Source organism: Amblyomma americanum, chromosome 3 (assembly GCF_052857255.1).
Source record: "Amblyomma americanum isolate KBUSLIRL-KWMA chromosome 3, ASM5285725v1, whole genome shotgun sequence".
NCBI classification, from domain to species: domain Eukaryota; kingdom Metazoa; phylum Arthropoda; class Arachnida; order Ixodida; family Ixodidae; genus Amblyomma; species Amblyomma americanum.
Genome location: NC_135499.1, coordinates 218,590,217 through 218,616,305, shown reverse-complemented (window position 1 = coordinate 218,616,305; position 26,089 = coordinate 218,590,217). Strand labels below are relative to the sequence as shown.

The following is a 26,089-nucleotide window of genomic DNA, read 5'->3' as shown; positions in this document are numbered from 1 at the left end:
AGGCAGGCAGCTCTGTGTCCAAGGTCCTAGTCAGAATGGAATGGCAGGGGTGCGACACATGCTGTAAATAACAACCATTAGGTTTCTGCTTGGAAATGATGGCTTTGTGTTGCTAATGGAGCACTGAATTTTGTATTGCAAGAAGGAAGTACACTAATTGTTTCCTGTGACAACATGGAAACATGTGGTCCTTGAGAAAGGCGTGGCTTACTGGCAATATTTTGGGTAATATATTGAATGTTCAGATTGAATGTTCACCTTAGCTTCAACCATGTGATATGGTGTTGAATGTGTGTGCCAACGAGGAATAGGCAGTCACTACAGGACTACAGTGTATTTGGTTACAGTACACAATATCTTCCGGTTTTAGTGAGAATGCTATTTTTGTATATATTTTTCATTTTGAGACATACATTATAATAAGAATCGGACGTCACTGAGGCGCAGTGACAGGTAATGGTTTGCGAGATGAGGCCACGATACTCAAAACCAAACTGTGCAGAAAACAGCCGAAATTGCAGTAAACTAATACTGTGGATGTTAGCCGACCGTAGACCAATGTCCGGGCCAGAAGTGAATCTTTACATAGCATTCCTGTGAAAGCTTTGCATAGTTATGTTAACGGGGAAAAAACAAAACAAAAAGACATCACAGAATACTTTTTTGCACTTCATCAGTAGCCCAGTCTGAGCTTTGCCTTTGGTTTTCTTAACTATGTCTTTGAACTTAGCTTTTAGTTTTCTTTTAACTTGGGAGCTGGCGAATGTGATTTTGATTTACATAGCATAAAGGAGCTTCTGTTTAGTAATGAACAGATTTTGAATTATAAAGCAAAAGTTTGAGTGCCATGGTTTATACAGTTTGACTCTATTTGTCTTTCATCTGTAGGAGATTATAGTATTTGACTTCCAGAAACTCTCTTTAGCAAGTTAATTGAAAATTCTACATTAAGTGGTTGGGGTGTGTGAGAGGCAGTTTTGTATGTTCGGAAGGAGAAATAGTAGGAATGATTAGAACTGTGTTTCGTTTCTATCGACAACTCAAGGCTAGTTTTAGTCGGTTAGAAGATGACAGGCTTATGGGTTTTAGGACTCAATTTCTCCATTTATGCTCACTGCATGTCTGTAAGAAGCATTCGGAACATTGGACTGGGAAGAATTAGGTATAAAAGATATTGGGGCAATACTTTGGCAACCTGTGATTTGGTAATTACATTGCCTTGCTTGGTAATATAGGTGGTAGATTACAATGAATGATTGAACATTGAAACAGGCAAAGGCATAGACAAAGTGCTTAAAAATGAATGTGATGAGAACTGAAGCAGTGTTTAAGAGTATTGCAAAGAAACAATAGTTAATAGTGAAATGAAGCTTGAAGAAGCTCAAAGGGAATGCATTAATGATAGGGTGAAGTGGAGAGGGCTCATCAAAAGCAGCGACCCCATATAGAAATAGGACAAAACTGTAAGAAGTGAGTTAATAGAAGTAATTAGTTAGTTTGCTTACCTAGTCAAGCAGTCACAGTAGTTCCGGGCTGCAAGGAAGAAATCGGCAGAATAAATCATGCACCCACATTGGAGGGATGCGTAAGCATTGATGCCTCCTCACCCCTCTTTGCCCTTCTTTACTCTTACTCTTTACTCATGCTTTGTTCCGTCCACACTTCCGGTTTTTTTTAAATTTGGCGCCATGCTTTAGCTCCACCCACTTCTGGTGTTTTCAGATTTGGCGCCACTTTTGCTCTGGCTCCGCCCACGTCTTGGACATTTTTGGCTCTGATTAATTAACTAATTACCCCACATGCACCCCATGATATCCCCTGCAAGATTTTTTTGATGCTCTAGCTAATGCAACCATTCTTTTTCTTATAACTCAATTCATTCAAACGTCATCGTGATGACAAGCTCGTGATGACACGAAGCCGCAAACATAGTCATACAATGCTTACGCATTAATAAAAACTTTGGGGAGGACCTGAAATGGGCAGAACAGATGGTGATGTATGAGTGGGAAGGATAGTTGAGGGTGGCAGAAGCTCAGGTGGACAAGCCACAGCTGATGTGAGACGGGTAATTGGAGATTGCTTGGAAAGTCGGGTAAACTTTCATGGTTTATCGAGCCGCAGCGGCCGCATTTTAATGCAGGCGTAATGCCCAAACGTGCATGTGCTGTGTCTTGTCGGCGCACGTTAGAGAAGCCCAGGCAGTCTAAATTTGTCTGGAGCCTTTCACTATGGACGTCGTCGTTGCCGTCCATGTGTCACTTCGGGGCGGTAAAGCCCACAATTTACAATTTTTCTTGATTGATAATGATGGCTAGTTCTGGGAGTGATCAGCCCCCCCCCCCCCCTCCCCCCCCCCACAAGAAAATAACAGCACGTTCCTTCTCCGCATACTAATTACTCCAATAACCTTAACACTCAGTGGAAGTAGATTTGGTATGAGCATGTGAGTTTAAACTCTCCTGATACCACACTCGCAGGAATTGTGCCATGTTGTCTCACAGAATCTGGGTTTTGATTTTCAAGTTGCCTGATGCCAACTTTCCTTTAGGTTTGAATGAACATACTCTTCTATTCACTGTTAAGTTGGAGCTTTCTGCATCTAGGCAACCGTCTAAGTAATCCGGGTATTTGTTTGCTCAAATTCATTAAGATTCAGGCATACAGTTAGATGGATGTTATATATTTACAGTAGGCTCTCGTTAATTCAAACTTCATGGAACCAGAGATTTTTATGTGATTTATTAGTTAGTTTGAATTATCAGAAGTACACCTTAATATGATCCAAGACTGAATGCAATTTACTGTATCGATATTTATGCATACAAATAGTACTTTGGATCTATTTCTCTGGGTGAGCGCAGCTAAATGCTTTAGCACAACATAAAATACTGGTGAAAGGCAGTGATAAGTTTGTTTTCTCAAGTGTGGTCGAAAGAGTTATCAATAATGCACTGGTTTCCCAATAAAGGTTTTAGAAACCTCATGGGACGAAAAAGAAAGAGATCTGAATCATCTGAAAGTCGAAAATTCGGATGTCTACAAAAATCCTTCCTGCAACTGTTCTGCCCTGCAGTAAATTTATTGCTGAAAAAATAGCCAGTGGTCGTCTACTTTGAAGTGAAAAACTGTGTGGCAATGACGGTTTTTTACAATTCTGTCATTTTAATGCATGCCCACTTTCTGGAATGCCAAAGCAGAACTGCTCCAAAACAGTAAGGCCTTCCGCGGCCTCCTTTACAGGTGCGACATAATAGCAATAGACCTTCCTCACACGCGGCAGTATCCATGCTAGGAGGTTTCACCACACAACAAGCAATGCAGCTCGTAATGAGCGCGCGCACATTTTCACCGCACAGGACTATGCGGACGGGCGTGAGGGGAATGCACATTCGTGCCGGAGCGGCGAGACACCTTCTAAAAGGAAAAGAAAAAAACAGCGACATGCCAATTAGCGTCCAAACTGACGCTCAGCTCAGTTGGGCTTAGTTCGCAAATGCACGTTCGGCAGCCGCAATCGTCGTAGGCTGGTAGCGAAGCTCAGAAAACAAAACTCTGCCGCAACGGGGCAACTCCAATCGATACAACCCCCTTTCTTGCCGCTTCGGAGCTAATCGGTTGGAGGGGCCGGATTTTCAACTCTGCTCTTTCGCTTGCCGGGAGTGTCGGGGCAAGACAAAAATTTGAATTAACAAAATTCAAGAGAAATCACAGTACAAATTAAGCGGCTTGAAAATGCATTGAAAATATAGCCAGCCAGCCAAAATTTTGAAATTTGTTTGCATTAACCGAAAATGCGAGTTATCTGAGTTTGAATTATCACTAGTCTACTGCATATTGCTTATGAATAAGAAAAAGAACGATGGCATTACTATTGACCCTTGAAGCACTCTTCAAGCCAATCTCAGGCTCCAAGCTCATGCTGTGAAATGAGGCGATTAGCTTTGCTTTTCTGTTCGTATGGCCAACATTACTGTTGAAAACCCTTTGGTAATCCTTTTTGCATGCAAGTGAGTCTTTTTGCTCTTAACGAGCCCTTGCTGACTGGCTGTGCACTCCTTTGGCAGATCAACAGCCCCAGCTTCATGCCTCTTGTGTCGTGCCCAAGTGATGACTGTCGTGTCAACCGATCTGGAGGCCGTCTCTATCTTCAAACTAGGGGTTCCAAGTTTGTCAAGTTTCAAGAGCTAAAGATACAGGAACATGTAAGCATTCAAAATACTGATTCAATTGTGTGACCAGCTACACGAGGCACACTGAATGTGTACAGTAGTGCTCAGCATGTCACATAGCCATTTCTAAAAAGCACGCACACGCTTCTGGTATGAAAAACGCACAGTTTCTACATGCTTGAAGGAATTATATAAAGTATACACCTAAACCGTGTCAGAGACAAGGTTCTCAAGGTGAGTTTATAAACTCCAGCTCTCGCCGAGCAAAGCTCTGAACATATCCAGGCCTTAAGAAAGCCAATTCATTAATGGCTAATTTTTTTATACGCACATGCAAAATTTCTTACAGTCAAAATATTTGGAAGCATTAATATCTAAACACCAGGATTTATGAAACCAATATCCTAGGAAACCGTGGGATCATTTCGTGTTTTAAAGATGCACATGATAGAAACCCAGGAAAAAAAAAGTACTGATGGCAATATCCATCAGCAAGAAAATGGAAGAAAATGTGCGACCAAGTTTGCTCTTTTGTAAAATATTTTTGCTGCGTTTGTTCGTTGGCTTTTAAAAAACCGCTGTGTTTGCAAGGCTAGCATTTGAAATGGTGGCTTAATGGCCGGTTCAAATTGCCGGGGCCTTCAAGCTTCTTTGCAGTGCAGAGCACCTAGTGGGAAAAGGGAGGGGGCTCATGATGACTTCATCTATGGTAGCACTTGCTTAAAGAAATAAGACCAACACCACTGAAGGCAAATCTCACCGAGCGTTGTTTGGCAGCACCCAACGACACACGGCAAGGTGTGGTTGATGGCAGCGGAAATTTGAAATCTTGCAATCTGTGACACCACGCTGAACTTCTCTACACTCCTGTGGTGCTGTGAGGAGAAGCTTGAAATTCAGTCATTGATTGTTTCACCATTTTAAATGCTAGCACAAAGAGACCTGGCGTGCTTTACCCTCAGCCTATATAGATTTGAGTCCTTGAATATTGTGGAATTCTCAAAAAGTGGTGCAGTTGCACTTTAAAGAGTTAAGCTAAGTACTGCTCGATTTTTCTATGGAGATAAAAAAAGCTGCAGAGCATATTTATATTAGCTCACAAACATTTGCTGTATTTCAGCTTGACCTGATGAAATCTTGCGTAGGGGTCTTTTTTAATGGCTGAAAAGGCTGCACACATGCTTGGGCTGCAGTGGAGCTACTAGCGCTTGCTATGAAGTTGCATACTTAGATAGGTTTTGGCTTGGATGTACGTAATATGTCTAGATTGACAGTTTTCTCGACCATTTGTTTTTGTTGTTAATTTAGAGTGTGCTGTGGTAACTTGATAGCACAGTTCTACAAACTAATCACAACAATGCGCCTTCATTCTCTAGAGTGACCAAGTACCTGTAGGCAACATCCCACGCAGCATGACCGTATATGTACGTGGAGAGCTGACCCGTTCAGCCTTGCCAGGTGACCACATCTCTGTGACCGGCATCTTCCTGCCACTGCTTCGCTCTGGATTCCGGCAGATGCAGGGAGGCCTTCTCTCGGACACTTACCTTGAGGCACATGTAAGTAGAGGAAGGAAATTACCGTATTTACGCACATAATTAGGGCTCAAAGAAGGGGGTGTGCAAATTAAGCGGGGATTTCACGAGCACGACTTAAAGAACTCCACAAAGGTCATAACGCGCAATATAGGTATAGTGTATGTTGCTGCGTATACGTCAGCATATGGCAATCAACAGTTTGTCCAATAAAAGTAGCACGTTCTCGCAACAAAATTTTTTGCCTGGGTGCCATTCTTTTGCCGTGATCAGCTAATTTGCACATTTTTCGTGATCCCAACGACATCGAATTAACAAGGTTTTACTGTATGTATCTTTTTTATCATTGTTCCTTTTCATCAAGAAATGGCCAGTAATTTGAAACTGATCTAGTAGCATTGGTGTTCTGTGTATTTCTGGCAGCCTGTCCCTACAGCTTGATGCACTGGATGTCATTGTGTAGTTTACAGAAGTAGTGAGCATTACATGCAAGAAAATGCAGTCGTGCAGGGTGTAGGCATTGAAATAGAGGAAGCCTACGTGTGCTGTCAGTATAAGGCCAGGAAACCCCACTGACGTGGCTTTCTTCTTGCCTTGAGCCCTGTGCAGCAAGCTTGGGTGTTTAAGGTGCAAGGTGCCAATGCTTGCTTCCTTGTTCAGGTTCCACTGGTTACATCTCAGTCTTTTTGTTGCAGCTGCAAGAGTGCATTTGTTTCTGTTAATTGACCTGCTGAATTCCTTTTAGTCAAGTCAGTTCAGAGACAGCTGTTTGGAAAAGTTTGATACAGTTGGTTCAACATATAGTTCAATGACATCCTTTCAGAATTTGCAGTGATTATGGCAACTACCATGTCTAAACAACCAGTATCTTTGACTTCACTGGTTGTGTACGCAAGCCTGTATTTGCAGTGTTTTATGATTGGGCTTTTGTTTTCACATTGTTTGAAGTTCTTGCTTCTGCCAATTTTTTTTTTTTTCCTCTTTCACTCTTAGTTTTGACAAACATAGTCTCGGCAAGGAAAAAAATACTGTCATATGTATAATTTCGCTTCCATTCCCTTTTTGTTATTGCTGTTCATTTTGTTACTTTTGATTTTATTGAAATTTAGAGGATCACTAAGATGAATAAGATGGAAGATGATGAATTGGATGATGCCATGATGACACCCGAGGAGCTGGAGGAACTGACAGGTGCGAAGTATTGAACGCAAGTTATGGCTTCATTATTTACTGTTGTTATACTGTCAAGCTGGCATGCTTGCCTGTGTACGTGGAATGTTGTGATGGCTGCAAAATTGCTTTTGGATTAATGACATTAAGAAATTCTCGATGTGTTCAAAAAACTGTAAAAGACCAATGTGTTTGGGGGAATCTCTCAAGGTGGAGTAATACCCCTGTCAAGTGCGCAAAATAAAGTGCACTGATGGGGAGTGCACAGCCCCTCTATACTCCATTTCACACATCAAGTGCAACGTTGCCAAAGCCAGCGCTCTTGTTTGCACTGCCTACATCCGCGATCCAGAAGTGTAGTGCGTTCTTTATAGTGAGCGATAAATAATAAGTTCTTTGCCTGTATATCTATTGCATGATACAATTTTCATGAGTTTGGTTAAATGCACTCTTATTACTGATGACACGCTGTCGCCTTCTCATGCCTTAGGCCACTCGGCCACAAAACAAGCGCAGAATAACTCGCCTCCCTTTATTTTTTCATGCGGACTACTTTCGTACCCTTCACAGCGTTGCACCTGATGTATGACATGGAGCATAGTGCACTTTACGCTACACGGTGCTAAACGGGAAAGCTGAGTGCACTTGTAGATATGGAAATGGCGGCTGGCTAAAAACAAAATTTTTCGAAATGGTGATTGGTATGCGTAACGTTCAGAATTATGCTTGTTTAGAACAGTAGAGCTCATAAAAATGAACATGATTTAATTTTCGGCCATGCCACATTAAATTTGTTTTATGGTAATAGTGTAGCAAGTCGAGACAAGTTTCTTGCACATCCAGAATTCGGACAAAAGCAACGTGGCAGACTAGCGTGCATTTTAGTGATGAGTTGTTTTGCTGGCCGCTATAATAAAACCATTGCACAAATAAAAAATGTGTGCAACAGGTAAAATCAACTTGTATGCACAATTTGTTATATAATTTGTTATATATCACATTTTATGCCCAAAAAACCACTGCCGTCGAGGCTATGCATTCGGCCCTCAAAGTGTGTTCTGTGAACGCACTCCAATCTGAGTGTGCACTTCGGTGAGTGCAACCGTTTAGCTGTGCTAGAATCATTTTTAGCAAGTGACACTTTTCGTAAGTGCACTTTATTTTACGCACTTGACTGGGGTATGAGACTTGAAATAAGGGAGTAATTACTCATCACCCACACAAGCGCAGCCATGCGGCTACGAAGGAAAGTTGTGTTGGTTTTATTTGGGGCTGTGCTTCTGTAGATGCTAGTAATTCTCCCCATTTCAGCAGTAAAAGGTTGGTGCCTTGATCAGCATTGTTCAGTGCCCTCTGAATTTGATGTGAAGCTTTAATGTTTAGCACTGCTGAATTCATTCACTTGGGTCTTTGAAGAATAAGGTTTGAAGCTGGGCATGTGACCTTTCATGTTTGGCATGGACATCTGAACCTGTATTGTTGCTGCAGCAATGTAAAGTGATTCAACTCTTGAGACACTTGTGCAAAACTTTCAAATGATATTTAATGTGCCATTTTGATAAAAGTAGCGATCGTGTACCAAATGGTTCAATACAGCCGTTTCACGGTTGTACATCATCAATACGAGTGACTAGCACTCTACTTTGGGTGGGAAAGCATAGTAGACCTAGCTTAAAATGGGCTCACTCAGCCGTTCTTGCAAGTTTCACATGACCTGACTCCGTGCAAAGAATGAGCAGATGGAAGCCACAAGAAGAGTGCTTCAGTATTTATCTCGTGTTCGTGTTGTGATGTGTAGTTTCACCAAACAACAAGCTGTTGCTCAGTTTGTCTCTCAGAATGATGCCACCTCTAAAAGGGACACAGAGGACAACGCCATCCAACTGTTGTTCTCAGCAAAAATTGATTCTGCGGCTTTTTTCTGGCTGTGTTGATGTTTGTCCAGTGGCAAAAGGAAATTTGTTGCTATGGAAATTGCATTTAAATTTTTTTTTTTGCTGTCCCTCGATTCAAATGTTTGATGTCTATTCTGAAAACTCCGGTTTTGCCTACCCTAAGGGATCCGCATGCAAAATTCTGTCTCAATGCTCCGCATTTTGCTTGAAAAAACAGTTTTAGCATGGCAACATCTGTATTTCGTTTTTGACCTTGTCTATCTGGTGCAAGCTTCATTTTCATGGAAAGTGCAGTAAAGCCTGGATAATGCAAAGAATTTCTGTGGGCCCGTAATTTTGAATGTAAACTTTACCGGATAATTCGAACCGGCGGCCGGCATCATGTCAGTTGATTTGAAGATCCTGGGATGCTATGCGAGAATCCCTTATCCCGCTTTTGCTACACACCCAGCGAAGTGATGGCCTTTCGGAGCTACAAGGCGGTGGCGCAGAGCTGTCGTATTTACTCGAATGTAACGCGACTGCGAATGTAACGCAAGGGGTGACTTTACATGCTGCCCAGCGGGAAAAAATAAAACCACAAATGTAACTCAAGGCTTAAGGACGCAAAACAAAGTACCTTTAATAGACATTGTGGCCAAAATGATTATTCATCTTCCTCGCTTTCGGAGGCCGAGTTCTCGGAAACAAATCCTCCTTTTCGCTATCGGAGTCTCCCGGTAACTTCTGCCGTATTGATGTTGTTTGCTGCATAGAGAATCCATTCCTCTTCATGGACGTTTGGGCCCACCCACGAGATGCTCTGAACTTCCCATCTCCCGAGCAACGTCTCTATCTTTCCAACGGATCAGCTCAACACTGACCCCTAAGAGACAGTTGCGCTGCTCGATAATAAAGTCCACCACTTTTTTCTCGAGCTCGACGTGATGGCTGTGGTGAGGCCCACGAAATCCTTTGCGGTCGGGCTCACATTTTAAAAGCCCCTCCCGCCGCAGCCGCTATCCGCGGATGGTTGACTCGTTGGGGTCAAGTCTTTAAGCTGCCACAGAATTCCCGACCTGTTCAGCTGACAGGATCGCTTTTCTCTCAAAATGAGCGTGGTACGTGTTGCCATCGTGTGCACTGGATCAATACACCGCGAGCGATGCCACAGGAACACGACGCGACGACTCGTTGAGCGCGAGGTCGCAACAAACACAAAAAATTGACAAGAGAACAGCACTTTGACTTTGGATGGATGAGGATTTTGCTTCCATGGTACCCAGGTTGCCAGCATAAGATCGCAAAACTGCAGAAACCGAAACCAAGCTGATTGCTCTGAAATGGCTGCACTGCGGCACTGCTTTAGGCCAATCAAAGTGCGGTATTCGATTATAACGCAATGGTAGACTTTAAGGGGAAATAATCTGGGAAAGAACTCTCGTTGCATTCGAGTAAGTATGGTATGCCAGTGCTTGATATGTGAAGCACCCCAGCCCCAGTACTCCCAGCACAAAAACCGGTCCATGGTAGGGCTCGCAAATCGCAGACAGAGGGGAAGACGTATGCAGCGAGGGGTGCCTGTTTCAATGTCACGAGTTTGCTAGGCACAGCCAGATTGGAGGCAGTGATGCGCACCCTTGTCTCTCCTCTTTAGCCTGGCTGTGGTAGAGGCAGTGTCTAGCAGAGGCACCGGCATCAAAACACCTTCCTCTCCTAGCAGCATTGTCAGTGCATGTCTTGCGACACAACCATTCCTCCTGTGTGCATGCGACTGGTAGACTGTGCAATGCGAGTCTGCACCATTTCTTTGTGTGGTGTACCATGGTCGGGGATTACATTTCAGTAGTATATTTGAAGGCTGTTGATGAAAGTGCGACATACCTATTAGCTTAACCCTTTCAGTGTCGTTGACATACCACTGTATTTTCTCGTTTCCTGCTAGCCCCTGTGTTCAAAATGCGCTCCAGAGCGCACAGCTGGCGTTGCTGGGGTGGTGCCGCCATCTCTCTTTTTCTCGAAGCTTATGTTATCATCTCACGCTGAGTTTGCCAGTTGAAGGTCGCAGAGGGTTGCAGAGCGACCACGTGACTCGGCATGATCGCTCGGCGCTAGCTTTGTGCACGCAACTTCCAAAGTAGTGTAGTCTTCTAAGAGTGCGGTCAACCCTGCGCTTGCAATTTTCAGTTCAAGCATTCTCAGGGATGGGTCTGACACGTGTTGTAGCTTTGTAGAAGGTATTTTTTGTTCTCGCGCCATGTCTGCTTCATTGCTTCAAGTTTCGGAAGCGCGTGCCCCTGCCTCTTCACGTCCTCACTTCTCACTATCAGCGGCAAGCGAGGTTGTTGCATCTCTTCCATCTTTCTTAAGTTTTCAGTCTCGCTTCGTCCAGCCCGCTGAAAGTGCTCCCTTGCACACGAATGTGAACTGGGGCAGCAGCTCTTCCGATTCCAAATTCTGACATGAAAAGAAAAAGCTCCCATGTTACGTGCACAGAGTATGATAAGGAGCTGTGCCTGGAGCTATCTCCCAAGCTCTACAACACTGTTCAGAAGCATTGAGAACAGTGGTTTTTTCTTGGTGTTCCACGTATAATTGGCATTTGTTTATTAGGAACTCTTAATTGACATTAAAATGTACATTTGCTGTCATCTATATTATCTTCTGTCCGGTGCGTAATCGAAAATAAACCTTGCTGCTTGTTTCCTGGTGCACTAAAAAGAAGAACGACACTGTAGGTGTGTATCACTCCCAGAAAAACCCGACACTGAAAAGATTAATAGTTATTCAGTTGCGCAGGCTTGTCTCGTTCATTTCGTTCTAATCGTTCAGCATGGTTCTTTGATCACCGAATATTGTCAACTGCGAAGTTGCTATGGTTCTACCTATTGATCATCCAATTCAACTGCTTTTTGAATGGAATGTGGGATGTAAGAATAAAGATAATCCTACTTTATTAGCAGTGTTGGAATATGGGAACTTCCAGCATTTGGCGATAATGTTGTGTACCTTTTTTATTAGAGGCCGACTTCTATGACAAACTGGCTGGCAGCATTGCTCCTGAGATCTATGGACATGAAGATGTCAAGAAGGCTCTGCTGCTTCTACTTGTGGGAGGCATTGACCGCAATCCGAACGGCATGAAGATTAGAGGTGAGTTTTTTCTATTTATCGGTGCTCTGAATCTGTTTTTCAATGTGCTTCGTGGGAACCACAGAGGCAGCAAGTGATCACTTGTTGACCTCATGAATTTATCAATTTTTTTCTTTCCACAAAGGAAACATCAATATTTGCCTGATGGGTGACCCTGGTGTGGCCAAGTCTCAATTGCTTTCGTACATCGACCGGCTAGCTCCCAGAGGTAAGACAGTATTACATTTACTATAGAAGCACTTTGAATAATATAATGGCCAGTCCCGCTAAACCATTGCGAAACTTGCCGATATCAGCCAAATGATTGCTTTAGAACCTGCATGTAATAAATCATTTGTACTGATATCATTACACTCATCTGTGCCTTGAAACCAGAAAAATGAGTTTGTAGGCATAGTGCACTGTGTGCTTATTGCAGAATTCTCTTAGGCTTTTTTCCATGCATGCTCAGTCCACTACAGGCAACCAGAATACTCATAGTTGGAACTCGCAGCGCATGAAAATGTCCAGCAGGGGATGTACTGCTCATATCTGGTCAGTTTTCTTGCATTTTTTAACATGAATGCATTCTAGAATGAAGAAGTCAGAAGTTGTCAGAAAGCGGTCCATGCGGTGATCAGTTTAGGCGCTATTGTATAACACCTGGGGCTTCATCAGCATCAAGTCTGATTGCAAAACTCCCCTTAATTCTAAATTTGCATAATTCAAACAAAATTCCAATTCTTTTCATGTTATAATTATCCAGAGTCAACTGTAAATAATGTTTACTGCAAACCGGAGTTTGTTTTTCACACTTGGAGCTTTCCAGCTTAGCCACCTGTCATGGTAAACTATTTTTTTTGCACTGTTGCTTAGGCTTGTATTGAAGACACTTTCTGGAGTGAAATTTTTGAGAAGCAAGGCTGTTTTTATTGTTAAACAATTTTGAAGTTTTCGAGCTGAAAAAAAAAAAAGCAAATGCTGTAACAGTTGCAGTGGATCTGTTTTGAGGTGTGTGCCTCGAGTTAAAAGGGGTGTATACTAGAATGCACACATTTAAAATGTATGGCATACAAGATGACATTCTTTCTTCGCAGTTATAACAAATGCATCACTGTGTTTTTGTGCTTCTTTTTTATATTGCTTGTACATCTTTTTTGTATTCCACTCCTGCTTGGGCGCACGCCTACAGTATTTTATGAATAGATGAGTAAATAAAATTGTTGCTTGTGCTTAAAAATTCGGCAGTTTGCAGTGCATTGAAAATTCAATTTTACTGATTAGCACTTTTTTGATACTTGTTACGAAATTATGGAACATACTGTGAGTCTTAACAGAGCCCTCATCAGTGATCACACGAATCTTTGTTTTGGTTAAGCAGACGGTTCAAAATTTTACCTTGCTGCCTTAAATCTCTCATATTTTCTAATATAGTTTAGTTGTAAGATGTCATCCGTAAAACATCACTTTTCAAAAACTCGCTGAAAAGGTGAACTGTTGGTAGGGAGAATTCACCAAGCTTTGCTCCCTTTCCCTGCTGCCCGGCTCATTGATGCTGATATGCATCATTGGGAACAGTCGCTGCGCTAAGCAGTGGCACTTATCAAGGGAAAGGCAAGTACAGTCAAGGACAATGCGCACTACACTAACTTGCTTTGATTATTGTGGCCACAACTCTGAGCTATATTTAAGTTCCATATAAGTAGTCCAATTAAGTGATGGGAAATTTGACCATTCTTTCACTGTATAACATCCTTTTATTGTTGGTCTCAGTTTTATTAATTTTGCAGCGTCAGGTGTGCAAAAGGCTATTTTCAGAATGGTACTGTGGTTTTAGGGTGCTGGTGGCTTGTTGCTCTGTCTTCATCGTTGCGGTGCATGTGTTTGCAAGGATCGCAAGTGGTATCATTGGGCTTCATCTGCGATTCACTGATGACATTGCCTTGCTAAGTTACTGAGGGGATGAATTGCAAAGCATGATCATTCACTTCATGCTTAGACAGGCAAAGCAGAATGGTGGGTCTAAAATTTAATACAGTCACCGACCGATTTTTCGAACTCGAAGGGACCCGGAAAATGGTCCGAAGAATCGAACATTCCGAAAAATCCATGATGTACAAAAAAACCACTTTATTGTGATGAAACCGGCTTAAAAATGTCACTGATTTTACTTCGCAACAAATTTCTCTTACTGGCGACGATTTGCGCCTGTATTTGCGCCAAAGTTGTCCTTTCACTGTACACGCTAGACAGCAAGGTCACCGCATTTAGTTGGAATACTTCCCACGCTTCTTTGACGGACCCGGCGGGGCCATGTTGTCCACAACCCAAGTGTGCACCACACCGCTTGTCAAACACACGCAAAGATAAGGCACTTTTCGTTCAAAGCTGCGGAACTACCTGACGCAATCACAAAAAGGCGAACGGATGTAACTTCGTGAAGACTGAGCACCACTCGGTCGACGCGGTCAGAGGAACCCAAGTGACAAAACGGCGAATGGCAGAAGTATGAGACCCGCCGCGGTGGCTCAGTGGTTAGGGCGCTTGGCTACTGATCCGGAGTACCCGGGTTGGATCCCGACCGCGGTGGCCACATTTCGATGGAGGCGAAACGCTAAGGCACCCGTGCGTTGTGCGATGTCAGTGCACGTTAAAGATCCCAGGTGGTCGAAATTATTCCAGAGCCCTCCATTACGGCACCTCTTTCTTCCTTCCTTCTCTCAGTGCCTCCTTTATTCCTTCCCGCCGAGATGCGAGATAGCTCCTGCACAATTTCCTTCCCCCAACAACCAATTTTCAACGTATGGGACAAGCAATAACTGCCCGCGACAACGTCGGCGACAAAAGCAAGTTGACGGCGATGACAATCCGGCTGCCACCTCGAAGTGTCAGAGATCGCAGGGACCTCTACTGGCAACAATGAGGTTCTGAAAGTATGCCAAGCCAATCCAACTGCAGCGTAAATACACCTCAATCCAAGACGGCACCTTTTGCGCCGGCGAAAAGCCAATAAGATGGCCGATTTTGGCCCGCAGGCGACTGAAATTAGTCCGAAAAATCGAACTTTAATTCTAAAATATCCGTCGCGAATATGTATGTGCTTCTATGGGGTGACCGACGGCGCCTCATCGAGGTCCAAAATATCCTAGTGTCCTACATGTCTGAATTATTGGAGTCCGAATTACCCGTCGGCTACTGTATGCAGGAAACCAAAGTAATCTTCAACAGTCTTGCTATAGAACAAAAGTTTTCAATTGGTAGCGAGGTGCTGTAAGTGGTTAGGGAATATGTCTACTTAGGGCCAGGTAGTGACCGGAGATTCGGATCACGAGAGGGAAATAACGTATTTACTCACATAATTTGCATACTTTTTTTCTTTAAATTAAGGCTTCAAAAAGAGGGTGTGCAAATGATGCGAAAATTTTCTGAACACGTCCTAAAAAACACTACAAAGCTCATAACGTGCAATACTACATACTCTATATTGCTGCCTATATGTAGACCTCTCCATCTAGCGCCTCCTGCTGCCCATTGACTCGAAATGTAAGACGCATACCCCCTCCTGCACCGCCCTAAGTTACGTAGTTCCATGTGGGATGGAATGATGGCAGGTGTGCAGCTCAAAGCAATAAACGCGCAACTATACAATCGCGAAGCCAGCAGTGGAAGGCAAAGGAGATAACAGGCAATAAAACAGCACCCTTGCTTGCAGCCTAGCTGGCTAGCATCAAGCCCAACAGCAAACAGTTCGGTAGTTTTAGATTCGGCACACGTGCAACTGTTCGTCCAGGAAAGCTACCGCCGGAGCAAGTGAACGATCCGCGTAAACGGTGCACAATTCATGCTCTCGCCACTCGCACCTTTCGCAACTGCACTAGATGACGCATGCGCACCAATCTTCCCACGCCGGCCTTGCGCGCACCCGCATACATGCTGGTGGCCTGTTGCAGCAGAGAGCGCAAAATACGAGAGTAAAAGATTATTATTATTTTTTTTTTTTTTCAGAAATTCGGGTAAAAAGTTGAGATGCACAAATTATGCGAATACGGTAACCAAAACAGTAAGAATGGGGTGGAGTTCATTTGGCTGGTTCTGTCAGATCATGAATGGCAGTTTACCAATATCCCCCAAGAGAAAAGTATACAACAGCTGTATCGAATCGGTACTCACCTATGTGGCTGAAACATGGAGGCTAATGAAAAGGGTTTAATTTAAATTGAGGGCAGTGCAGCGAGCTATGGAAAGGAAAATGATAGGTGTAATGTTAAGAGACAGGGAGAGGGCAGAGTGGGTCAGAGATTGAACATGGGTTAATGACATCCTAGTTGAAATTAAGAAGAATAAACGGGCTTGGGCAGGGCATGTAATGTGAAGTCAAGGTAACCGATGGTTGTTAAGGGTAACGGACTAGATTCCAAGAGAAGGCAAGTGTAGCAGGAGGCAGCGAAAAATCAGATGGGCGGATGAGATAAAGAAGGTTGCGGGGATAAGGCGGCTGCAGCTGGTACAGGACAGGTTTGATTGTAGAGGCCTTTGTGCAGCAGTGGACGTAGTCGGGCTCATGGTGATTATGCTCTTCCAGGCCAGTACACGACAGGCCGTGGCTCCTCTGGTGTTGGTCTGACGGCATCAGTCATGAAGGACCCACTGACTGGTGAAATGACACTTGAAGGCGGTGCTCTTGTTTTGGCTGACCGTGGTGTCTGTTGCATTGATGAGTTTGACAAGATGATGGATGGTGATCGTACCGCAATACATGAGGTCATGGAGCAGCAGACCATCTCCATTGCAAAGGTGACTTGGCCATTTTTTCACTGCATACTTTCAGCGTGCGCATTCAAATTTTTTTCTCCCATTTTTTGACTCTCTCAAACTTGGCTTTTCAGATTTCAGTGCATACAAAGTTGCGATGTTATTGTCCTGTTCTTTTGGTGGCGGGTTTGGTTTGGCTAATTTGTGTTTGCCACTTATAATTTGCTGTTCAGCATTTTTATCTTTTGTTCTGTCCTCTAATAAGGGAGCAATTACTCATTGACATCCACCCAAGTGCAGCCATACGGCTACAAAGGAAAGCTATGCAGCTTTCTCAGAAACTTTGCAGATAAAGAAAAATTCGTCCTGGTCCGGGGTTTGAACCCGGGACCACCGCTGCGCCGGAGCAGTCGCTCTACCAATTGAGCTAACAGGGACGGCAAGCTTATGGTAGGGCGAGAGCTAATTGATCAATAACTCGAAGTGGGAACAGTGTTGGTCAAATGTTTAGGGGAATCCCTCAAGGTGGAGTAAATTTGTAATAAGGGAGCAATTACTCATTGGCTTGCTTGGGTGGATGCCAATGAGTAATTGCTCCCTTACTGCAAATCTACTCCACCTTGGGGGATTCCCCTAAATATTTGACCAACACTGTTCTGTCCTATGCGTGTCATTTTTAAATGTGATGATCCACCAGTCAGCATTCCAGCGAAGCTTTATACCTCTACCATCCAAGAAAATTTTTGTGTCGTCGGCATCGTCAGCAAAATACGCCGGTCTAAATACTAAATGTTACTCCGAGTGGAAAAGTACCCAACAGCGTACAAATTGTATATCATACTGGTCATAAAGCACTCGTAATATGCCGGGTACTTCAGCGAACACTTTCAAAAATTTTCAGAAATAGGCTTTTCGGGCTAAAGATATTGCTTTTGTGGCGTAGTATTAACAGTGTTGGCGGACACCAGAAAACCGGTGAATCGTCTCAAGTAGTAAGCTGGCTAACTAATTTTTTATAGTTAACTTTTTAACTAGTAGAGTTAGGCACCTAATTGCAATTAGAGGCTTGTTGGCGGTTCTTAATAATAGCCATATCAGTTTTTAGAATTTCGAAAACACGCCTACCCTCGCCGCTTTGGCTGTACAAAATTTGGCTGCATCGTGTGAAAATACATGTGCCTTCAAAAGCATACAGGCAAAGCAACCCTTCCAGTGCAGGTAACTAATAGAAAAGCCAAATTTTGTCGAGCCACACTGCCAAGGGTAATTGCGTTTTTCAAATTATAAAAGCTGATATGTCTATTACTAACGACCGGCTACAAATCTCTAATTGCAACTAGACACCTAACTCTACTAGTAGCACACGGCAGCGGTAGCCAAGTGGTTGAGCATCCGCCTCGCATGTGGTAGGTGCGGGGTTCGATCCCCAGTGCCACCGGGGACCCACCGGTGATACATTGGCTACAAGCTTTCCCCTGGCCTGGTGCTCGGCTTCTTTAGGGTGAAATGCTTGGAAATTAGGTCTTCGAGTGCACCTTGAGTAGAAGAAAACACCTTGTGCCATGGCGCTTTTTGGCCACAGATGCCCTTGCGCCTTAAAAATCCACAATTATCATAAATCTACTAGTTAAATAGTTCATTATTAAAAATTAGTTAAGTACCTAGATTACTACTTACGGTAATTCACCGGTTTTGGTGTCCGCCAACACTGGTAATACTATGTGGCAAAAGCCATATTTTTACCACAAGAAGCCTATTTCTGAAAAATTTTGAAAGTGTTCACTGAAACCCCTGGTGTGTGTGTGTGTGCGTGCGTGCGCGTGTGTGCGTGTGATATATACACACCAGGTGTTTCAGGGAAGGTGATCACTAATTTTTAAAAATAAGGTTTTTGAGTTAACGAGAAGTAATTTGCGGCATAGTAATATGCGTGTATGCGGACGTAAAAAAAAGTGAATTATCATAACTAGCTAAGTGATTAATAGTTAACTTTTTAACTATTACCAATAGGCACCTGATTGCAATTAGAGATTTGTAGCCTGGCTGCGGTGATAGCATAGTGCTCTCGTGCAGTGGTCAGCGAAGCTGATCTATTTGCGCCGCCGGTGTTCGAATCCCAGTTGCAACAATATTTATTTGCCGCCGCGGTGGCTGAGTGGTTATGGCGCTCGGCTGCTGGCCCGAAAGACGCAGGTTCGATCCTGGCCGTAGCGGTAGAATTTCGATGGAGGTGAAATTCTAGAGGCCCGGGTACTGTGTGATGTCAGTGCACGTTAAAAAACCCCAGGTGGTCGAAATTTCCGGAGCCCTTCACTACGGCGTCTCTCATAGCCTGAGTCGCTTTGGGACATTAAACCCCCATAAAACCAAAAAAACCAAGATTTGTTGCCAGCCGTTAGTAATAGCCGTATAAGTTTTTAGGATTTTGAAAACGCCATTACTATCGCCACTGTGGCACGACAAGATTTGGCTATTTCGACTGGTTATGACCACTGGAGGGGTTGGTTTGCCTGCATGCTTTCGAAAGCGCATGTATTTTTGCACGATGCGGCCAAACTTTTTCGAGCCACAGTGGCGAGAGTAATGGCATTTTCGAAATTCTAAAAACTGATATGGCTATTATTAATGGCCGCCTACAAATATCTAATTGCAATCAGGGGACTATAGGCAACAGTTAAAAAGTTAACTATTAGAATTTAGTTAATCACTTAGCTAGTTAAGATGATTTGCCTGTTTTCTGACGTCTGCCAACGCTGGCATTACTATGCCGGAAAAAGCTTCTGTTTACCTCAAAAACCCTATTTTTAAACACGGGTGATCGCCTTCCCTTAAAGGGACAATGAGGAGAAATCTATCAATTTTTTTTTGTTCGCAAAATCTGATAGTTCGGCATTTCATGGCTTTGTTGCCGCTTGTCCGGGAGCGAAAGATGCATTTATTTCAAAGAAATTTGGATTCGAAGTTGAAAAAGTTTTTTTGCCGCTCCGATTCAAACTCGAGAACTCTTATGACGTCACGGAGAACTCTTATGACGTCATAGGACAGAGTGACATGAAACATGACGTGAACGCAGACTCCGTGATTTCTGGCGGCTAGCGGTTGGTATAGCAGCTGCCGAAATGAAAGCTACCGCCGCCGCACTTTGAAGGCATCTATCGGGGGTCGCTACCGTCGCTTCGTTTACGTTTGCACTGACGTCTTGCCAGCGTTACGGTGGATCCCGTTCCCGAACCCGATGACGTAGTTCTCGCAAAAACTCCGGCCTGCATTTCAGCGACCTCAGCCCCACAGAGCGTGCGATGCTTTTGAGGGAGCGTGGTTAGGTTAGGCGCCGGCGGGTCGTTTCCCCCTTCCGCCGTGAGCAGCCGCTTCAACTAAATATCTTAACCCCGGTGCGGGGAGTCACGAGGGGCCGTGACAAGGTCGGCACGTTGCGCCCATCTGAGGCTGACCAGGGCTTTGGGGCCAACGGATTGTGATTCCTTGAACAGCGTGGTTGCACGGTGCAGCAGGCGGCGTCGAGGTCTCCCATGGTTGCAAGGGCCAAGCTATTTATTTATTTTTTTTGCCACAAAAAACGGATGGGTGCTCAAGGGCGGTCGCGTTTAAAGGGACACTGAGGAGAACCCTATCAACTTTTTTTTGTTAGCAAAAGCTGATAGTTCGGCATTTCATGGCTTTGTTGCCGCTTGTCCGGCAGCGAAAGATGCATTTATTTCAAAGAAATTTGGATTCGAAGTTGAAAAAGATTTTCCCGCCGCTCTGATTCAAACTCGAGAACTCTTATGACGACACGGAGAACTCTTATGACGTCACAGGACGGAGTGACGTGAAACGTGACGTAAACGGAGACTCCGTGATTTCTGGCGGCTAGCGGTGCGGTCTAGCAGCTGCCGAAATGAAAGCTACCGCCGCCGCACGTTGAAGGCATCTATCGGGGGTCGCCACCGTCGCTTCGTTTACGTTTGCACCGGCGTGTTGCCAGCGTTGCGATGGATCCCGTTCCCGAACCCGACGACGTAGTTCTCGCAAAATCTCCGGCCTGCATTTCAGCGACCTCAGCCCCACAGAGCGTGCGATGCTTTTGAGGGAGCACGGTTAGGTTAGGCGCCGGTGGGTCGTTTTCCCCTTCCTCAGTGAGCAGCCGTTGCAAACTAAATATCATAACCACAGTGCGGGGAGTCGCGAGGCGCCAGGACAAGGTCGGCGCGTTGCGCCCATCGGAGGCTGGCCGGGGCTTTGGAGCCAACGGATTAGGATTCCTTGAACGGCGTGGTTGCACGGGGCAGCAGGCGGCGTCGAGGTCTCCCACGATTGCAAGGGCCAAGTTATTTATTTATTTCATTGCCACAAAAAAACGGATAGGTGCTCAAGGGCGGTCGCGTTTAAAGTGGCCGCCTTGAAACTAAAGCCGACGCACGACGCTTCAACGGCTTCCGCTAGATCCAACGGGTCCACTGGATCGGGCTCTCTCGCCCACTTGCATGTACCTTCAGATGTGTACCGTGAATGGATCAAATTGGCCGAGAGCTCGAAAAGAACAGCTCCGCCAAACTGCCGAAGTTATTGAATTACGTCACATCAGTCTGGCCGGGCCGGCGGCGGCTGGCGCACTCGACGCGAAATAGAGAGATGCTCCAAGTCTCCCCGCCAGTGCGGTCAGAGTGCGCTGAAGCCGCCGAACGCGTCGGCGTCGCCGACGTGACGTCGCCGTGCAGCGCGCGCGCGCGTGTTACGCCGAAGCATAAACGCGCCATAACAGAGCCTGCGCTTAACCGCTAACCAACGTATTCGGTGGCGGCATCTATGGGAGCCACTGAAACCCCCCGCCCACTCACTGAACAACAACAAAAAAAAATCCTGTGCCGAGGTCCGGAATGGAACCAGGGCTTTTGGCGTTTGAGGCGGAGACGCTACCGCACCGCCACGACGGCACAAGCAGCAATTAACAATAAAGGCGCATCTAGTGAATGCACTCTTCCATGCAGAAATCTCCGCGCTTTCGCTACGTACATCCTGGCCTAACAGAGCTAGGCCATCAGCAATTTTTCTGAACTGCTTTGTACCTTGTCTCCCGTCCCTAATAAATGATGTCCGTTAAGTAGTTTGAAGTTGACTGGCACAGCCGGGAATGTTTCGCCGAGCGAGCGTCCGAATACACAAGTGCTGCCTTGTACGATCACCGACCATCGTGCCATCATAGTTTTTCATCGACCGTGGCGATCATCTGACGAACCTTAACAGGCTCCTTCAAAGGTTAACTAGCACTTGAAGCGGCACTTGGAGTTTCTCTGCTGTTCGGCGCTTGTAAATTGAGGCGCGTCAAAAACAAAACCACGGGGCACGCAAACCTCATAGACGCGAAGTGCCTTAAAAAATAGATACTCTCCTGGCCGCCTGTGGCGCCACCAAGCATCCGTTTTCTTTGCTTCCAACATTCAGGTTGTCTTTTGTCTGCCTTCCTTGTGTGATAAAAGTTCACTATCGGTTATAAAACAAAACTTACTTCAGTATTGAACCATGCAACCTTCTTTTGTCAGCCTCAGAGATTCGCGACACCATGTAGGAAGGAAAATTCTTCCAAGGTGGTGTCTCTTGTCCTATGACGTTGCCACGCTTGTACTTGTGAGATTGGCCTGTGGTGGTGATACCTGTATTTTGGTCCTTGCTATTTTCTACCTTACAAGAGCTTTGTTTTCAGTAAGAGCGGCATTTTTGTGATCAGGAGCTGGTATTCTATCGATACAAGCCAACTTCAATTTCTCCTTAGTGTCCCTTTAAACACCTGCTATATATATATATATATATATATATATATATATATATATATATATATATATATATATATATATATATATATATATATATATATATATATATATATATATATATATATATATATATATATATATATATGAAGAGGTAAACAAAAATATATAAAAATATATGAAGTGTAAATCTCCTTTACCTCCTTTCAAATCAGGCACACAGCTCAGTGCTCATTCTCATTAAGAAAAAACGCAAAACAAGCGTCAAAACCACATGATGGATGATAAGGCATGTGTGAACAATGGAACACCGTCCGACTCGTTTCGGTAAACATTAAGCTAAAAATTGAATGCAAACAGCATATCTCCTTTGAAATCAGGCATATACAGCTCAGGTACATTTCACTTGTCTCTGGTTTCACTCTTTGTAGAGCCACGTGTGCGAATTTTCAGGTGACGTTGCAATGGGCAATTGGGTGTCGTTTTACAGCTTCGTTGTCCAACCACCTTCACAGCATGGATTGGAGCCACAATTTTTGTTTATGTTAAGGAATGTGAAACATAGTTTAAAGTGGCAGAGATGGCTGTGGAAGTTTTCTGGAATAGGGTCACCATGGCTGGTGCAGGACCAGCAGGAGGGTTCACTGGTAGAGGGCTTTGCCCTGCAGTAGACTTGGCTCTGCTCTTGATGGTGGCATCTTTCTTGTGCTGCCAAAAGTGTTTACATATTGACAGCAGCTGTGGAAACTGTATTTATGAATGTGGCTGGCTGTATGTATAATGCACTGTTTTTATTTTATTTTATCCCTGTGCCAGGCGGGTATCATGACAACATTGAATGCTCGCACATCCATTTTGGCGGCAGCCAACCCTGCGTATGGCCGCTACAACCCAAAGCGCTCCATTGAGCAGAACGTCCAGCTGCCAGCTGCTCTGCTGTCACGTTTTGATCTATTGTGGCTCATCCAGGACAAGCCAGATCGAGAAAATGATCTCAGGTTTGTTTGGCATATTGTCCTCCACCTCCACCAGAATGTCACGGGTCGTTCAGACGACGTGGGTCGAAGTCACGCTGGAGGACCACGACCACAGGAGCAGGCGCGAGAGACAGGCCAAGCGGCCGCGGCCGGGCTCACAAACGGTTCCTGCCGAGCTTCTTCCTCTTTACCGTTTATCGGCACCCCACTGGTTGAGGATGACGTTAAGTGCAAAATCAAGGGAGAACAATAACACACATGACAATATTTGTTGGACTCAAGAAAAGTCATTCAGTCATTCCTTTTCTCTTTCTTCTTCTGAGCTCAGTTGTGTCCTGAGTGGCCGATTTTGGATGACACTTTTAACAGTATGGCCCATCGCAAGGCCGAGGCCCAGAAAGTGAAATGATGCTCTGGTTGTGCAAAACAGTTTACATTATCAGGCAGAGGTGCTTTTCTTTGCATTCTTTATTAGCGGTAGCCTTCGCATAGCTTGCACTTGTTTGCAGGAAAATGGTGCAATGACACCGCATCCTTTAAAAACGTTCAAAAAAAAAAAACAGAGGGTGGGAAGGTGTGACAGCCGGGAAAATGAGGTGTGTTTTAAGCTGGCAGGCATGCAGACCTGCTTGCTTCATTCCTTTTGAGACCCCATCATTTCTGGTCAATGCGTGTATGGTGCCTCTCCTCCTCACCCCCCCTTTCTTTTAAATTTCTGGCTGCCAAATTGGAGGTGTGGCATTTATACTACAGTCGAACCCCGCTAAAACGAAATATTTCACATTCCCCGTCAGCTAGCCATAGAAAGCAATGCATGCTACGTAGTTCTCACCACAACGAATTATCTTTTCAGGTACGTTTCCATTTCAACAAAATTCTTGTTCAGTGGAGATGGGCTTAACATTTATTTTAGGACAAAGCAAGCATAACGTTTCCCGTCCGTACCTTCATAGCGTTTAATTTAACCGAAAACACTTGCTGGAATCGATGTGTGCCTCCTAGTGCGTCAAGTGCGAATGGGTGGCGCCATTCGATATCGTTCGTCATGTCGCCCGTCGTCCGTCATATTGACAGGGAAGCGCAGCGGAGCCAGCCCGACGCAGTGTGATTTTCCGGTGTTTCATTTGTGTTAATGTGCTAGACTCGACGCCAGCATGGCAACGCCATGAAGAAAGCGCAGGTTCCTTTCTTTGGAGGATAAAGCACGCATAATCCGAGAGCCCTCAAGCGGGAGGAAGAAAGGTGACATCACGGCGGATTTCGGCATCTCCAATAGCTTGCTTTCAACCATTTCGAAGGTGAAAGATTCCATCACCGCAGCTCATTCTTCGGAGACGTCCAAAGACTGTCCATCTTTCATTGGTGCGCATGGCAACAACATCGCAATGCAGTTGTTGGCCTAGAGTGAAACTCGCACCACGACGCTCATGTCCACTAAAAGGACGCAAGCCAAGATGACCGAATTTTCTGGAAATAAATGATATTTTTGAAGAGCGCAGTCAGATCTTAGTTTTTTAGGCTTATTTCTCCGCAACAAAATTTCCGCTTCAGCGAAATTTTTCGCGCTCCCCGTGAATTTCGTTGTAGCGGGGTTCAACTGTAGTACGGTTGTGCCTCGTTAATATGGACACTTTGGTTCCCGAGCAATGCTCTCCATAAAGCGAGTTGTCTGTAATAGCGAATCATGAAGTAAAAATATTATATGATTAAGGTCTGCTTCTGCACGTACTGGTGGCCAGCAAAGTTGAACTTAGAATAGTTTTGGGAGCCACAATCTTGTTATCCTGATTGCCATTGTGCTTGAAATAATGTGGTGCAGCTTGACGCGCCTAGTGGTGTATAGGTGCATGATGGCATCTCGTGGATAAATGACAGAACTACTACTGCGACTGTTGTTCACATCTCACGAACCGCTCGCTACGACATGTCAGCATTAAGTTGGCTGACCTTTACTGAATGCCGCTTTCTGCATGGCACAAGCTGCAGAGGAGTTCTCATTACAGTCGTTCATGCGATATTGGGCAACGATTAGGCAACTTTGCACCGTGAAGCATGAAATAACACAAGAAAGAGCCATCACTCTGCCATTTCCAGATTCCTGTGGTGCGCTGTGCTTAAAATGCAGATATTGAAACAGCTGGTTGGGGCAGTAAAGGTTTTGTTCTCATTACTATTCATTATAACGAGACGAATACATGAGCCCTAATGGGCATTTTGCATTTTCACCCTGTTTGTTGCCCAGACAGCGAGTTTCCATATTAACGAGGCGTAAATACTTTGAAAAAGTTTTGTCCCCAGAAAATTTTTCATAATTCGTGTCGTCCATATTAAAAGGGGCCGTATTAACAAGGCATGGCAGTATATTCAGTAGCCAGTAATTTTAAATATTTGGGTTACTGAATGAGTAATGAGAGGCCAAGTTTGGGCAATATTTGGCAAGATTCCGCCACACTTTGCGAGAAAGCAATGGAAGTAAAAGGACTTTGCACGAACCCGGTTGGCTCCCTCTGTGGGTGTTTTATATACCTCAAGGTCCTTCATGCCCTGCCACTAAGTCGAGAGCAGCTGTGGTTACTCTCGTCGTGAATCTAGCTACCAGGTTCCCCTCCGTTAGCCAACCAGTGAAGGGGTGTGCAGAGTGTAGCACATGCACCCTGGTAGAACTTATTTCATTGATGTGCAATTAGAACGCCTATTTCAAAAACAGAC

At 44.5% G+C, this 26,089-nt stretch overlaps 1 protein-coding gene across 1 annotated transcript in view; it reads left to right on the top strand.

Annotated features, from left to right (window-relative positions):
- Positions 1–26,089, top strand: part of Mcm7 (minichromosome maintenance 7) — a 39,748-nt gene that overhangs the window by 3,733 nt on the left and 9,926 nt on the right. Inside the window, exons 6-12 of the mRNA XM_077660030.1 lie at positions 4,068–4,205; positions 5,549–5,731; positions 6,817–6,898; positions 11,773–11,904; positions 12,029–12,112; positions 16,466–16,677; positions 23,220–23,401. Coding sequence (XP_077516156.1) covers positions 4,068–4,205; positions 5,549–5,731; positions 6,817–6,898; positions 11,773–11,904; positions 12,029–12,112; positions 16,466–16,677; positions 23,220–23,401 — 1,013 coding nt within the window. The remainder of the gene's footprint in view (positions 1–4,067; positions 4,206–5,548; positions 5,732–6,816; positions 6,899–11,772; positions 11,905–12,028; positions 12,113–16,465; positions 16,678–23,219; positions 23,402–26,089) is intronic.